Raw genomic sequence first — 17,621 nt, 5'->3', positions numbered from 1 at the left:
GGAAATCCCTGTCCAACTTACTTCACTGAATTCCCACCTCCCCATCACTTTCAAATGCCTTTCAACCATTCCCATCCCCTGCCTCATGCACCATTGCTTAGGGACGAACATACACACAATACTATTTAAAGGACCATCTTGATTTGCACATGATTCAATAGGATTACTGATATGTTTAAAGCTAAGAGCCTTTGCAAGGATCTGGGTCCTATTAAGTAACTGTGATTTCATTATTGTCATCCTCATCGTTCCTCCCTCTATTTTCTGACATATACTGTGGCACTGAATTTGGGGCGTGAGTTTTCAAAAGTGATGAACTGCTCCAACTTCAGCTGAATTTCATCTGCTTAAGGCATCTGAAAACTAGTTCTTAAAATACAACGTCTTTGGCGAAGAAAACATGCCCTTACTCCTTTTGCAAAGTGCCCAGGACATATTTATACTCCGAACTAAATGGATAAACTACAATCAGTGTTTCATGTTTTCTGTGTTATAAGTGCTCCTTTTCTCACATTGACCTGGTTTACGAAATTGCATATGAAGTCCTAATTAGAGCCATCAAAGCATTTGACTTTAACACAAAGCTTTTTCTAAGGTCCAAAAGTTTTCCTTAACTTTTAGTAAAGTGTCTAGATTTTCTGGAGAGCTCCTCTATTATTTTAATTCCTGTTACACTGAACTGTCATGTATTTTAAATTAGTTTCCTATTTTACTGTGCCTGTTGCATCTTGAAATCATTTCTTAAAATATAATCCCTAATCACAGCTCAACAGATCTGGTTCATACTCTTGTTTCTGTTTTAAATTCAGTTAACCCTTCATAGTTCTTAACAGTTTGGGTTTTTTTCCCACGTAAAACAGAGTCACATTCTGTACCATTTCCACTTGGACTTGGCTTTTAATAAAAATCTTCCTTGCAAAACTCAGAGAACTCTTCAAATTATTACTGCTTTTAAAATAATTACAGCTTTTGAGAATAAACCTTGTAATATTACATACTAGTCATAAGATTATTTCAGTTGACACCTAGCTGATATAGAAGTTATTCAAGCAATCAAGGGATACGGTGATCATTTGGCTTTTATTACCAGTGTTGCAGTATTTGCAGATGGACTGTTATACTTCCTGTTAAAGTACTCAATTCATTAGAAAAAGAGATCCCATATATATGTAGTTCTCTATAAATTAATATTCAGCTTTCACTTCAGCAGAATTTTCTGAAATATTTTCATGCACTGTACTAATAGCCTTGAAAATAGCTTTTCACAATGTCAGAAAAGAAAATTACGCTTTTGCAGCCTTGTAGTGAGAGGCTGCAATAGATAATCTCCAGATCAGAGGCATCTTCAGCCCTACTTGCCTTTTGCTCAAATGGAATTTGGAATTCCTACAACATCTATGTAATGGACTCTCTTTTTTTTTTGGTGAACAATGCTCTAGAAGTGATGATAAAGGGTAAGGGACTGTTGAAAAAGGCAAATGCCATCTGTCTTGGGATAGAAATACACAAAGTTTGCTCTGTATTGGGCCAGGTCCATTTTTCACTAATGTTAATTTTATTTTATTTGCATGCAGGTTAGCCAGAATCCCTTTTCCTGTTCGTTTTCCTTTTCGTTTTCCTTTTCCTTTTCCTTTTTCTTTTTCTTCTTTTCCTTTTCCTTTTCCTTTCCCTTTTCCTTTTCTTTTTTTCTCTTTTTATTTATTTTTCTTTTCCCAGGATTAGGAATCCAACCTTACTCTTTCTATTAATACATTTAACACAGTTTTGCTTAAAATTGTATGATACTTACTGTTCCTTTTCAGAAGTGCTTACCAACAAAACTCCTTTGTTCTAAAGCATTTGTAAATGAGCTTTCTAGTAAATCAGTAACCAGGCTTATTACTGATTGCTGCTGAAATAAATGGTTCTTTTACCTCTACCATATATTACTATTTTCTGCTAATTTAGGAGCTGACTTACCAGAGCATAGTTTAAAAACTGGTTAAGAGGTACACGGTAACCTGCTGCATTCCTATAATGAAAAGAGTATCATTGTGAAATCTGGGGTGGCATCCAAAGGTGGCAGTGACCTTGGGAGTCCAACCCTGCCAGGCACAATGCAAATATAGGAAGATGCATTCCAGAGCAACTTCCCATCTAACTGAGGCCAGCAGCAGGGAAGGAGCACAGTGAACCATGTCAGAAGGGGGAGATATGTGTAAAACAGGTAGATATTTAACAAAGCAAATTATCTGAATCAGTTACATGAGCTTTGTATGTTATCTACTACTTTAAAGACTCCTCAACAAGCCTTATTTTCTGCACCTCAAGGCTTTTCTTTTAGCCTCCTACCAATACCAAAGCAAAGAAACCTTAGCTTCATTGTGTTCATTTTATTTAACAGCATTTTACTTGCATGTTTCTCCTGTGTCCTGGGACAACCCCCACTTGTCCAAATGCTAGCAGTTCTGAAAAACACTCCAGTGAATCCTGCCTCTCCTGTGGGTGCCAGTTTCTTCTACAAAAGGCCCATGTACACAATATGAGACAGAAAGGCTCTCACTCTGCTTTCTCATTCTCATTAGTGTGATTTTGAGACAAAGAGGAACAGTCTATACCAGCTAAAAAAAGAAAAACAAAAAAAGGATGGTTTATCTCATTGGCAAATGCAGTGCACCAAACTGCTATCAGAAGTAACCCTTTAGGTTGTGCTGTTAAAGACATTTTGCACTGTGAGCCAGAGTCATCCAGTCAGCAGCACTGCATGCAGTCCAGACCCCCAGAGGGCAAGGGTGATGATACTCTGAAAAATGAATCCCTTGGGATGTCTGGATTAAGTCAAGGGAAAGAAAGACAACATGATGAGGAGTAGTGTGTGAAACAACTTTCAGCAGCTGTAAGAGGAAAAACATTCTTGAGAGATTCATAGGACTGGATCTGCTCAGCTGAACAAGAATAGCGAGGAGGGACTCCGACATCAAGTGCTGGGAGACTTTTTATTACAGTGGAGAAAAACTTAACAAGAACAAATGGCTATCAGTGAGAACCAGGCAAATTTAAGATAGAAATACAACATAACTTTAACACATCAGAACAAACTGTTAAGTAAGGCTGAGGGTTTTATTTATATCTGTTTTCTTTTGGGGGCATGAGCTTAAATTAAAAGTAGTGAGATTTTGTGTACTTTATATATTCACTATGGCTGGCTTGCTTTAAAAAGGATCTATGGGCGAGTGTTTTGAGGGGAACAAGTCTGTCTGTGAGAAATTAATCCAGAGGTGCTGCTTGGCAGATAACAAGCACTTCAGAGAAGTAAATTGAATATATTACTGAGCAGGATTTTTAGCACAGCCTCCTAGAAAACAAGGCCTTCAGAGTGGCCGTAGGAAACATATAAGGTAAAGCTCTTTGGGCATTCTGTGAAGGAGATACCATGGTGTGGAAAGGTCCTCCTGGCTCTGCAAAAGAATCAGGGATGGGATTTTCCCCTCCAACAAAAGAACTGGATGAAAAGTGACTGGCACACTTAAGGTATGCCCTTCCACATGGGAATTTGAGAACCCCATCCTCAAACCTTGCTAAAAAAGAAGATCCCCACAAGTCTGTTGCAGCAGTCCAGCTTTTATGAAGTTTGTATGATCTAACAAGACAAATGAAGTAAACCTCTAAAATGCTGTATCATACACTGATTTACTGTGGGGAAAGTACAGGTATGGATCAAGTTATTTTGACTATCTTTTAGATTCAACAGGATGGTTGGGTTGCCTTGAGCTTTTAAGTCTGTGAATGTGTTGGACATTTGTTACTGTAAACCTAAGAGGTTATTTGGTTAAGGTTTAAGAAATCAAGACTTTCTGTAATATATATATGCAAATAATTGATAGTACAAATAGTTCAATGTCAATATCAGGAAGAAACTGAAGACAAGTGCTTTTCTACATGCAGGACATTAAAGTAATTAAAGAAAGTTTATTGTAATGAAAAGAAAACCATGTTATTGATAGTCAAAATTAATCTTCAGTGTTAGTATGTGCATATTGATATATGCATATTCTTTGTTAAAGTCTATAGCCAAGGAATTACTGCAGTACTGTCTTGTGAACCAGCTTCTATGCAGGAAAAAACCCTCAAAATCTTCTAAAGTATCGTCACTACTACAAATGCCATGTATCTAAAATGCACCTGCCTATGTATAGCCATTAAATAGGTGCAACGAAAATTGATTCTAAGGAATATTAAATAAGCCAGTGATTTAACTAAGTGCTTAGCAAGTAAAGTTGCCCATAGGGCAGCATGTTCGGTCTTTCTCCAGACATTTTCCATGTAATTATAGCAAAGCTTTGTATAGTTCTGTTTGTTTGTTTGTTTGTTTCCTTGTGGCTTCACTTTTCACTCGAGAAGTGAGTATTTTGATGCAGATGCATGTGACAGTAGTTCTTTTGAGATCCTTCGTGCTGCTTTTCTTTCTACCACTAGATGGTAGTGTGTGTTGTTTAAAAGATCTGAATGGCGGTGTTCAAGTGCGCCTTTAGCGATTTACCCCAGGAAGCTTTTTTTCCTGCGTGTAAAGAAAACATTATCGTTCATCATTGTCACTTCCACTGAAAGATATACTCTGTCCCCAAAGCTGAACACTGGGGGGAAGATCTATTTTTTTTGGCTTTCCAGCACTTACAGTCAAAAGTGTATATTGCATTCCCTCCACACCTAATAAAACGAAAGGATGAATCTGTCATTAAACCCAAAGATACAGGAGAGATACAGGCTTAATTTTTCTTCTGAAGTCTATGACTAAATTAATGTTGGAGGGTGGGGGTGGAATTCAGAGAAGCAATGCCTGCTTTCTCTGACTTGTCTGAACTTCCAAGCTCTTGGGGCAGCCAGGACCTTTGGCTATGGTGCACTGCAGCACTTGGTAGGATGTGATAATGATCTCTCAGATGAGCTTTAGGCGGTATTATGATACAAACTTAATAACTTATTTTCACCCATAAATCTGACATCTGAGTCACAATAACCAGCTGGGGGGTGGCTTATGCCATTAGACCAGTAGTGGTTAGATTCAGATTTTTCAATGGATTTCATTATATTAAGATGGCAGGCTGCAATTACAGGAATTTGTTGTCAGCAAGTTTTGCTTCTTCACTTTAGGTTTTAAATTATATTTAGCAATAGATTTCCATTCAGATTCCTCAGGTGGGATTTCTCTCTTGGTGCAGAGAGTACAGCTTCTTCTCAAAGAGGCAAGTGTCAGCACTCCTGTCAGGAAGCAACTTTGAAATCAAAGAATAAGGTTAAAAATGGCATTAACTTGTCTGGAGGTTTTAATGCTAATTTAGCATCAAGAAGTTTCAGCTTGTCATTTATGTAACTTTTCTTTTAAGATACCATTTGTCTGAATCTTTGTGAAAAATGGTCTGAGAGCTCACAGACTTATGCCACTTAGCACAACTGATCACAAAATTACCGTGTACCTAAGAAGAAAGTTTATCTCTCTGAAAAAGGTTCAAAATCTCTCTTAAAATGGTTCAAAACAGAGTAGAGACTCTGAAGAAACTTCTAAAAGAAGAGGAGGGAGAAGGCAAATTATTCTCTCTTCACATGGTATTTTTCTCTTTCCTGCTGTATCCTGCAAGTTCTCATTAAAATTGACTGAGACCAGTAATTAATCGTTTAAAGTCTTTGATCAACTGGAAAAAAAAGTCAACAGAGCTAACTTGAGGTAGGGTGACTGTGTTATCTCAAGGAGTGCAGCAGTTGCCTCTGCTGTCAACTTTGCACATTGCAGATCAGTTGATGGTACAGCATTCACACCTGTGAAAATTAGTTTTTCACCCAGTTTAGTTTTTCATGTTGCTGCATTTTGGAAGAAAAGGTCTGCAAGGGTATTTCACTTCAGTATTTGAACACCATTATCAAAAGAAGTAACCAGTATGCTTGCAGTCTGGTTACAAAATCCAATCCTGTATATGGCACGATAACATTTTCCAAGTGCATGGTAACATTTGTTATCTATAAAAATACAGTTTTAAAACTGTGATCTAGAATACCAGAGAGTACCAGACATTATGAAATGTAACAATTTTTTTTTTCCATCTCTGCATAGATGACACAATCCCTGTGCTTGATGAAATGTTGCTTTATAAGCCCTGGGATTCTAAGCTGTAGTATAAATGCCAGCTGTCTCCTCATTCATGTCTTTGCGAAGTTTCTTGCAATTGGAAATGGGAACATGATTAGCCCCTCAGAGGCTTCTCATTATCAGACAGAACTCCCATATTTTGCCACCAGTTCTCATTCTTTACAGGAACTCAAGCACATTTTGCCAGTAGCCATATTTTTGGTATTGAACAGGTCTCAGGTGAGAACACAGGTTTTTGACTGATGGTTCTTTCCACTTCTGAGACCATATTCCTTCTTATGCAGCCTTGCAGGGGTAGACTGTTAGGTTACCACTTTGCCACCTCCTGCTTACCACCCTCTCACTCCTTACTGCCTTTTACTATCTGCTCTATCCATGTACTACTATAGGATGTTGAAGGCACATGTGTTAATGTCACAGTAACTTTATAAAAAAACTGTGACCTTTGAAATGCACTTTTGGGTCTTCTGGAAGGTGATGCTACATATACACACATATGAAAAGTGCTTCTCTGGGTCAGTTAGGTCAGACTAACCAGCTAAGCACGTTAGGAAAACGTTACTCTTCTATGTAGATGCCTGACACACGCAGCTCCTGGAGTGTAGTCAGGGGAGGTGCACTTATCCTTTATGGCTTTATTGACACAGGTAAAAAACAAAGGTTGGAAGAAAGTGTCTCCTCCACATCCAAACTAAAGAGAAAAGGACAGAGACATGGCTGTGTCATCTTTCATTAATTTTACAGTCAAAACACCACAGGTCTTTGCCCAACAATAGGATACTTCTGAAAAAACACAAGAAGGGTGAGTTAAGAGCTGCATCAGTCGTCTGCAAGAAGTGATGCAACCGTCCAAACAACGCTATGACCGTCCTTTTTTTTTTTTTTTCCTTCCAAGTTTCCCTTTTCTTGTTTGTTCGTTGGACTGTTTGCAGAACATCTGGGGCTGGCTGTCTTGTCCTCAAGGCAGGTAAGGGAACTAAGCTGTACACAATGGCGACTTTCAGCTGATTTCTAACTGTTTTGAGTAAGGGTTTTCCTATTCATCTGCTTTGTTGCACAATCTTCCTTACCCTCTAAACCGAGACGTGCCGTCCGGGGCTCCAGTCACGCGGTGCGACCGCAGCAGGCCCCGGCCACGCACCTTGGCCCTGGGGCGCTGCGATTACCCCGAACCGGGCAGCCGCGCGAACCCCCCGACGTGCCCAACCTCAGCCACGGCGCCGCGGCACCTGCCCCTCCGCCCGGCCCGGCCCGGCCCGGCCCGGCCGCCGCTCCAACGCGGCTGTGCCGCAGCCCCGGGGCTGCCCGCCTCACCCCCGGCCCGCCCGCTGCCCGCACTCAAGATGGCGGCAGCAGCGCCCGGCTCGGGGCAGGCCACCTGTTGCTGCGGCGGCGGCGGCGCCTCCCTATTGGCCGGCACGGCGCCGCGTGCCCGGCGCGCGGGTAGCGGCGGGGGGAGCAGGAAGGCGCCGGTTAAACCGCCGCCCGGGGCAGGAGCAGGGGGGGGTTGGGGGGGTTGCCGCGAGTTTCGCGAGCGCGCGCTAGAGGCGGTGAGAGGCGCGGGGCAACCGGCCCGGCCATGGAGCGCGGCGGCGGCGGCGGGAGGGGCTCGGCGGGGCAGGAGGGGCCGCTGTTCCCGCAGCCACCGCCACCCGGGGAGGAGGAGAAAGAGGAGGAGGAGGAGGAAGAGGGGGCGGAGGCGCAGGCGCCGCCGCCGCCCGAGGCCGAGAGGGACTGGAGCGTCGTTGGCGGCGGGATGGAGGCGGTGGCGCTGCGAGACCTGCCCACCGCTACCATCGCCTGCAACCTAGACCCGCGCGTGTTCCAGGACGGCCCGTGCCGGGTGAGCGCGGCGGGCAGGCCCGCCCCACGCCGGGGAAACGCGGGCAGGGCCGCGGACCGGCTCCCTCTGCTGGCGAGGAGCTGCCGCCGCCCGCTTCGGCCGGCTCCCGCCCGCCGGGGCTGCCGCCGCGGCCGCGGGGGGCTGGTGTGGGAAGCGGCGGCGGGAGCGGGCGCTGCGAGGAGGCGGTGGCGGGGGTGGCGAGGCAGAGGGCGGCCCGCCTCCGCCCCGAGCGCGGCGGGCGCCTCTTGTCTCCCTGGCCGCCCCCTCCTCCAGGTGGTGGGGGCCGAGGCGGTGGCTCTGCCGCTCGCCCGCTGCCCTGGCATCAGACGAGGCGAGTGCGGGGAGGCGCGGGGGCTCTGCCCCGGCGGGTCTCGGCGGTTGCGGGGTGTGAAGGCTTTTCTCGGGTTCCTCTCCCTGGGTCGGATCCGGGCGCTCCAGTGACCTGAACCCAGGAGAACTTGAGAGTGCCGTAGGTCAGAAGTGGGGGAAAAAAAAAAACAACAAACCCCAACCAACCAACCAACCCTGACCTCGGCCACTCCCTCGGGAGCGTGGCGGTTCTGGTTAAGGGAGGCACAGCAGTTTGTTGGTGCGCCCGAAGGCACTTGGTCGGACAGGAGGCGGAAGGCAGCGTTTGGAGACCTGGAAAGGTGGCAGGCAGGCAGGCAGGGGACCCTACTGCCTATAAAGGGGGTATCACACACGGGCCTGTAGCATTTGTCCGAGTTGAGGACCACTTTAAAAACTCACCCAAATTGCCAGCGGTTGTTCCAGAGTGGCGGAAGGTAACAGCAGTTGTCAGAAGAATACTGTAAACTGGAGCTCTGGGTGTGATAAGTAGATATAAATATTTCAGGATTACTTCTCATGTTAGACGTGGCCTTCTTGATGAAGACGGAATTTAAATCAATCTTAATATTTCATCCTTCTTTTACTTGTCTCAGCCCTGGCCAGCATTAAAGAATAAATGAAGCTAACTTTCCTCTTTGTTTTTATGGTTGGTTTTGCTATCAAGTTCTTATTTTCTAGCTACTTTGATATTGAAGATGTTTAGTTTTTAAACAAATTTAAATTGAATTAAATGGACTAGAAAAAAAACTAGGCAATAATGGTACTGGTTTAAAATTGTATTAAAATCATTGTCTCTGTGAAAAACAATTTAGAGTTGGACTACTACTATAGCAACAGTTCAACTATAGTGCATTAAAGTGAGCTGGAAATTGGAATACAATGTAGCGGAATCCCCTGTTACTTTCTACAGTTATATAACTTTATATGGCAATATACTTTTGTATGGCTTCTGGCACCTGCAGGTGTGATGGGAATGGTGACTTCGTTGGGATTTACCCTATTTACTTTAGTGGAGTTCACTCCAAGTGTTGTTAGGAAAACACCAATAACGGTTCTATCTAGTAATATCAGTTGCATGTAGTGATAGTATTTTCTCAGGTGGGTTTTTGTAACCTTGAAGTGCATGTTTTGAAACAGCAGTTAGATGGATGGCAACATAGATGCATAATCCTATGCAAAACCAGGAGATATCTGAACACTTAAACTATTTTTTTTGTCTTTCTGTTTTGATTCCAAAGAATCTCTGTCTCCAGACAGTTTAGATTGGGACAGTCTTATGTGTCCTTAAAGCAACAATAAATGCAGTTTTAACTAATTGTTTTCTAGCTGAGAACTGCACCAACGTGGAATGCAGTTTACTGAAAATAATAACAAATTAATTTGAGGTTAATAGTCTCACAGAAACTGCCTGACTTTAACCATGGATGACAGCATGTACAGTTACTGCAGCATAGCTGTTGCTTTTAAAATTGAAATTCCTAAGGCAAAGAATGAGAGAATTATCTTGAACTTCAACAAGTGTGTATCCACGAGGGAAATTCTCAAGTTTCAGAAAATAATGCTAAATAAAACAACAACAAAACCAAGCAAACAAACAAAAAAAAAACCCACAAAAAAAAAACTAGACACAAAAATCCCAAAACTTGAGGTGCTTGGCACCTGGTGTTTTATAAATGCAGTAGGTGTACACAGACTTAATAGACTGAAAAAATTATTTCAGTTTTGGCTAGCTGAATTTCTGCCATTTAAATACATCATCTAGCTTCAGTCAATAAAGTTATAGGGATGGCGAGAGCTAATCTTTCAAAGGGGATAATGTACCACTGCTGTGTAGAAAAACAGTAGATTCATGGACTGGATAAATAGTTAATGTGCTCTGTTTGCCAAATGTGAGGCAGCTGCAAAGAGAGAAGAGGTGGGATGAGGCACTAAGGCTGGATCTGAGGCGGTTTGGATGTGTGAAAGGTGGCTTCAGCATACTGCTGTCGGATGGCATGAGAAGAATACAGTTACATTAAAAGTGAGGTAGAGATTACAAAGCCTTCTGTGCATGCACTCAGTTTTACATTAGCACTTACTGATTCTGATATCCTAGAAAAGATGTTTTGGTCTAGAGTGGCAACTTTGCATCTGGAAATTAGTCCAAAATGATAACTCTAAAAGGCTGCACTTCTTTAAGGAGTCAATTTTAAGAAAATTAATTTAGTTTATTCTAGAGTATACACAGAAAAATCAAACTTGCTCCTGTCACTGCAGCAAACGCATATAACTTTGCTTCTGTGATTATAAAGGAATTAGTAGAGGTATTGTAAAATACATCACCAGACACTTTTTGTAAACTTTCTATGACTTTGATGTGCGCAATGTGCTTTCTTCTGTTTTGTGAACTTCCAACTTTTTCCAGTGTATGCAGTGCTCCTAAAATACATAGTGTAGTTAATGTGTTACTTTTTTTTCTCTTCGGTAGGCCCCTTAATAATCCTGGTTTGCCCTATTTAAGGAGGGTTAATCCAATCAAAGGTGAGATAGGACAGCTAGGCATGACAGCAGCTATTTATGTTTTGCCTTCCCTTTCTCAAACAGTGATTTGCACTTGAAATGCTCATTGTATGTTCTTGAGCTTCTCTTTTTTTATTTGTTTAATTGAGGTGTTGATGTCTGAGTTGAAAAATCTGAAGTTTTATTTGGTTTGCAACCAATCTCTTAAAAAATAAACCATCCTCTCAAGTAAGGTAAGCTTTTTAGTAAATGATAGTTCTTTGCTTAGTTTTCGTAAGAAAGAAATTGACTTGTTTAAATATTAAATACCTCATGGCTAGTTTTTCGAAGACACACACCTAAATTCCTACTGAAGTTCTTCTGAAGCACAGCTGGAGGAATGCCTATAGATTTTGCATCCTCTTTTGTTTTCACGGAAGGACAAGAAATTAGCTTAAAATAAAACCCTTTATCTGATCCTCAAGTTTGCTGATTACCATGGAAAAATGTAGTTCTGTTTTCCTGAAATGTCTTCCACCCTTAAACCCCAGCTTTTTGGTAGTTAAACATTCAACATTAAACAATAAACATTCAACATTAAAATATTGAATCTCTGCTTGAAGAGTTGTAATTCTTAGAGAAGTATTTATTTGTGCAACATGCAGATGAGTTTGAGCTAGTGTAACTGTGTTCCTACTTTTTATTAAAAAAAAAACCACACCAAAAAACATAAGAAAAAGGTGTCAGTAGCTAATTACCGGATCCAGCAATTACGTTTTTGCATATTTCCATCCTCCTCAACTGATGTTCAGTTTTTAAAAGCCTTATTATGTCAGTAGAGGACACTCCGTTTTTTGTAGAGAACTTTGGCTGTCAAATGGCAAACCCAGCAGGTAATAGGCTTGCTTGTGTGTTGCAATCCTGGAGGGATGTGGCATACTTCACTGATGACTTTATAAAGTTCTGAGTACTGCCACAGGAGGGCTAAATAACTTCATTTATGCCCCGCAGTCTCTCCGTAAGTAGGTTACCTAGGCCTGTTCTAACTGTCAGGTTTCCATTTCAGCTTAATTGTAGACAAGTACCACTCATTTGATTTGTGAAGAATAAAAGGGGGACATAAAGAGCATCTAGAAATAATTCAGGTTTGGGCTACTGAGAAAAGAAATGGTTTTTTAGGGCTGAGAGACCAAAGATTTTTGATGCAGCTGTAACTTTCCTTGTAACACATTGCATTCCTTGAAATACTTTATAATATTTACTTGCCTTAATCTGCTAAATCTTGCAAGTTACAGGAAACTAATGAATGTAGTAGAAAGTTTTGGGTAATTAACACAAAGTTATGTTCATAGATAGCTCTTGAAAACTGACTTTTACATCACAATGATAGTTTTTCGCTGGAGCTTGCTAGGGAAACTTCCACTGAAAGCTGCATTTCTTAAGGAACTTAGATTGCTTTTAAGTGCGTGAAGGTAGGATTGAGCCGGTCTCCTACAGTAGTCTGTGTCCTCACGTGACCTCCAGTGGCAAGCAAAAGTAGATTAGCAAACTGTGTGTTTGATTATTTAAAAAAAATTATAATTGTGTTTGAAGATAAGGCCTAAATAAGGTCAGAAATCGCTGCAGTAGTATAACCAAGAAAAAAAGCAGTAATGGCAGGTATAGGGCATCTTGTTCATGATTATCATAGTTTTAAAATTCTGCTCTTCCTTTAGCTTTATATAGTTTCAGTATGGAAAAACTTGTTTGTGAACTAATCTAAAAATAAAGCTGTTGTTAAATGAGCCATGCTTTTAGAAATTTTTAAATGACTTGCAGCTTACTGGAATAATCATGAGATGTTGCATGTATTTTTATGTTTTCATATATACTTAGAGAATTACTTCTACTTTACATGAAGCTTGTCAGATTTCTCAGGAGTGTTTACAAAACTTTCTTTACAAAATTATACTCGGGTTTTCTTGTAATCTCTTCCTCAGTCACATGCCTCATTAATCTTTTACTTAAATTTTGTTAATCCTGTTAGATCAGATTTTTAAAGTAAATTTCAAGAAGGTGAGTGTTTTTATATGCTTATATTTTTGTGACCATAGTTTTGTTTTTAGCGAGGTGTTCCCCTAGTCGGAAGGTAAAAATTACTTAATAATCTGCATTTTTCTGCTTATATTTTGAAGATTTTCATTCTTTCTCTGCCATTCGTTTTCTCAAATTATTTTTTGTTACAATGTTTGTTTGTTTTTTATGCTCTTGCTTTCCAAAAAAGTCAAGGAACGGTTAACACTGGTGTTCAAAATAATTTCCCAATACCCTGTTTTTACTCTGAATACTAAAACAATTAAGAACCATTTTTAAAAAATGAAAATCTTTTATAATAAATTTTTTTGCAATAAAACTTGTGAAAGTAGCCCCTGTATTTTCACACTATGCAAATGTATTCTGCAGCTATTAAGAGGTTAAGGCAGACTTTTGAATGACTGGAAGCCATATAAATGTAACTCTATGGCTGATGTAATAATATTTGACATTACAGTAGAGTGTGATACCACACTAATGCAATTATATTGCTCCTGGATGCATCCAGCCTGCCAAGTGCACAAGCAAGCAGAATTTGTTTGTATCTCTGCATCTGAGGACAAACTTGAACTCCTGAGTGTCATTAGGATTCCTAACCTCCTTAGCTCCCAAGGGTCCTTGGAAAAAAATCTTCTTGGTTTAAAAAGATGGCATTCTTCATATAAAAACTTCTAACACTTTATAGTCTGTATACTTTCTGTGTGTAAACCTTAGCAATAGTCATAAAGAGCTGAAATACCTAGAAAGTGTGAAGTTAGAGTATTCCTTGAAGACAAAAGCTACATTTTATAGCCTCCAAGTAATACAGATTTTAATGTTTATAATGTGCTTAGTGATTATGCTTTTCTGGTTTGTTGTTGTTTGGTTTGGTTTGGTTTTTTTATCCTTTATCTTATTCCTTAAAAAGAAAATGGAATTAAAAGTATGAATATTATCAAGTATTAAAGTTGCATTCAATCTTAGTGTGTCTGTTTAGTTTTAAGGTCGTGTTTTCAGTCTTCTCACTCAAGTACCTTTCTCTTGGCCTATGAGTATGTTTTCTGGTTGCACCTTCCCAGTTCTTATGTGGGTTGTGGAGAGGTGGTTTGACTAAATTTCAAATACATAATAATATTAAGATCGCAAATGTGATTTTTAATATTCTGTTTTCGGCTGGAGTAAAAGGATTTTAAGAGATTGCACAGTATTAACTTTTTTTGGTCAAGCAGTGCTTGATTGCTTTTTTCCCTATACTTGGGCCTTCAGGCCAAATGAGAGTTGAATAGTAATTTAGGTGGCTTGCTTTAGCTGTTGTACACATTAGTTATACTTCTTTTGAAAGCACAGGTGATACCATGAAACTAATTGAAAGGCTGATTTCACAAGAGGAAGGATAATTATTTTCATTTCTGTAGCTCTTTGTTGTGCTCAAAGAGTTGCATCATAACCAGTTGAAGCCTTGATAAAATAAAGTGCTAACAGAGAGCCCTCATGCTGCAGCTTTGAATATGTTGGTCTTAAGAGGAGCTGTTTAAATGTACATTCAGGTTTATATGATACTTGGATCCTCTAAGTCTCCTAGATCAAGTGAAAATAGTGTAATACTTACTTCTATGTCCAAAACCCAGTATTAGTTAAGTCCTTAAAGTGTGCTGATCATTCCATTCTTTGAGCAAATAATGGGAATACTTTTATAAGTGGAAATAAACTGTAAGTATGTATTAGTTATACAATATGCTAAGACAAGTCATGCATATAGGGGGAAAATAAGGGTAAGTAACAGTCAGATTTATCATTGCTGAGAAACAATTCAAGTAATGATAACAAGGAATTGTTATCAAGTAATGGTTCAAGTAATACTGCAGAATATGGTTTTTGGGTGGCTTACAAATACCTAAAATAAAAACAAATATTGTGAAATTGTCATTAATAGCAGAGATGTTGGAGAGATTAACAAAAAATATTTTCTTATGATCCAATGCTCTCATCATTAGATCAAGGTAGTGAAAAAAGATCACAGGTAAGATCTGTGTTACAAGATTCAGAGCTTTAGTCTTCCTGGATAATCAAATGGAAACTTGGAAGAACTTTGGCTGGTTCAAATCACTGTGCTCGATCACACCAAGTCTAGTGTACATTAGAACACTATGGAGTGCATTTCCTTTTTGTTATTTGTATTTTTTTTAGAAAAAAAAAATAGCTTTGTTTTTCAGGAATAGTGTCACCCATGTAAAAGGAAAAATATGAAAATAACTACAGAATGTTAGATGCAATAGTAACATGAAATTTATCCCAAACACCTCTGAATAACAAGCATTAATAAAATGAAGATCAGCAATGTCTGAACTGTCCTATTCAAAATAGGTTTAAAAAGGTAAAAAGTCTTTTTGGCAACAACCGTTCAGAGAGGCTAATTCTACAGCAGCTTGTTACTGAAATTGCTTATTTAGTTGACCCAGTTTTAATAAGTAATGTTTATAAACTTATATTTGAAGTAATGTTGGTCATTAATAATGAATAAGCTTTTTAATTTCATAACTGAAAATCAGAATATCTGAAAATGGAAAATAATTTTTAATTGTTACACAGAGTTAATATGCGATACATTAAAATAGCATTTTAGTTTGGGGTTCTATTTACGTGTGTGAAAACATGCTGGAGGCCTGGATGTGTCGGGGTTTTTTTTGTTGTGTTTTTTAATGATATTCCGACAAAGATGTGTCACCTTCCTTAAATGGGATGTTCGGTAACTTTAATTTGAATTGGTTTGGGTTTTTTCCTCTTTCTCTAAGTATGACCATGTCCAAAGCATGGTGATATACTTCATACTTTTTATGGACATGCTTTTCAAGTTCATGAGGAGAAACTTAAGTTTTTGTTGTTATTGTTGATTTAGCTTGTGCCAGATAATCCAATAGCTGTTTTGACACCAATGTGGCAGGTAAAACTGAATGTGAAAGAAGAGCCAGTGAAACTAGTTAATGTTTTGTGTGTACTAATGTATAAAAAATGTAAGAAAATTCAGAAGCCATGCTTTTAACTGGGACTTAAATCTTGGTGAAACAGAAGATTGTAGAAGTGTCTGAGAGGTGGACCCAACTGAGACTCTTGTAAGTAATGTAAGGACTGCACTTTGTCTGTGACAAGATGTTTCTAGACACAATTTTCTAGATCTAAAAGCAACTTGGAATGTCCTTAGAATTAATTTTTTCCATTGAGATAGACAGAACCTGCACCCTACCCCACAAGGGAAACTTAATTTAAAATCTGAAGAGCCCTTTCGTGCAATATGAATTACTGTCACCTGGCATTTATGAAGACTTTTCAGGTTTGTTTTTCTTGCTTTAAAAAACAACCCACCAAAACAAACCAACCAAACTCAACAAAAAAACCTTCATGGTCCATTAAATTCTGTAGAAAAAGTCTAAAACGTAAAGGTTTGTCAATTCCATGGGAGAGGGGAGGTGTGAGAGTGAGCCACTATGTGGCATGTTTCTACTCTTTATTTTTCTCAGAATATGAGAATATGCTGGAAATGTATTAGCGAAGCTGAAAGATTTGCTGTCTTCAGTGAACCTGAAGTTGGGACTAAGGTCTAAAATATTATTTTCTAAAAAAATTTTTTTTGCTTGTAATACATAATTAAACTGTGAAAGTCATTGTCCTAAAATGTTTGGAAGTCCAGGAACCTAATATTAAAAAAGGGATGGGACTGATTAATGAGGAGTGTCTGTCAAGCACAGTGATGAGGGTAGAACTTAGTCCTCAGAGTTTGTGAAGTGTTGTTGCCAGGGTTAGATGGGAGGAGAGTAGTTTATACATACCTGGCTTTATGTCTTTTGTCACTTCCTCCAATAATTTGTTGCTGTCAGGGATAACTAGAATGGCTTTCTTCTTTTAACAATGTGCATCGTCATTTATTACTGATCTGTTCATAAAAGCAGACTGATCACTATGCATAGTATTGATAGCAGTGGAATTAATTTATTAAAATGTAACCTCATTTTCCAAGAGAAACTTTCCTCTTCACTTTGTAGATTTTCAGATAATTCAGAAGTTAATAATTGGGTTTGAATTGTTTTTCCTTTTTGAGGTTTTCTTTTGGAGTTATTTTCATGTTGGCTGACTTTCTGGAAGGAAAACACACTTCAAACTATTGAGCTGAGAGCACATTGCAAACACAATGAGTTGGTTTTCAGTTACTTGTTACTTCCTAAAGTACAAAAGGTATGGAAATGCAACAAACACCATGAACACCACAAACTGAGAGACAGTACATCTCTGATACACCAGTGGTTTTAGGAATGCTAAATGTGACCAAACTGCCCTATTGCAAGAGTGAAGTAGGAGTGGATTGTAATTAGTTTTTCCTGTCTATATTCAGCCTGGCTGAAAGGATGTTTTACAGAATAAACCTGAGTCATTTGACAGGCAAATGGCAAGAAGAATCAGTTGCTTTTGGCACTTCTCTCCTGGAAGCTACATTGTAGTTGCCCTGTTGAGAAGCCCTGGATAGATTTCTTGAGGCATACATAGAGACTTATCTTGAAAGCTTAATGGTATAATAGATGTATGCCTTCCTTTTAGCTGTAAATATGCTGGATTGCGTGTTGGCTTTGAGTGGAGATTATAGGAACATGACAATTGATATATACGTATGTCTGTATCACAGTCTTTAAATAAAAATGTCATGATATCCTTAAAAAAAAGGCAGACTTTGACTTTTAGATGCTGTATAGGTGAGTAAAACAAGATAACTTTATTGTCTTTCATTGA

The 17,621-nt window shown here is 39.4% G+C and overlaps 1 protein-coding gene across 1 annotated transcript in view; it reads left to right on the top strand.

The window, feature by feature from the left end:
- Positions 1–7,685: 7,685 nt before the first annotated feature.
- The window catches only part of RCAN1 (regulator of calcineurin 1), a 42,192-nt gene continuing 32,256 nt past the window's right edge, over positions 7,686–17,621 (top strand). Inside the window, exon 1 of the mRNA XM_051640308.1 lies at positions 7,686–7,964. Within this exon, the coding sequence (XP_051496268.1) occupies positions 7,701–7,964 (264 nt within the window). The 5' untranslated portion in view covers positions 7,686–7,700. The remainder of the gene's footprint in view (positions 7,965–17,621) is intronic.

This window comes from Apus apus, chromosome 1 (assembly GCF_020740795.1).
Source record: "Apus apus isolate bApuApu2 chromosome 1, bApuApu2.pri.cur, whole genome shotgun sequence".
NCBI classification, from domain to species: Eukaryota; Metazoa; Chordata; class Aves; order Apodiformes; family Apodidae; genus Apus; species Apus apus.
The sequence above is the reverse complement of the archived record's forward strand: the minus strand, read 5'-3'. Positions and strand labels throughout refer to the sequence as shown.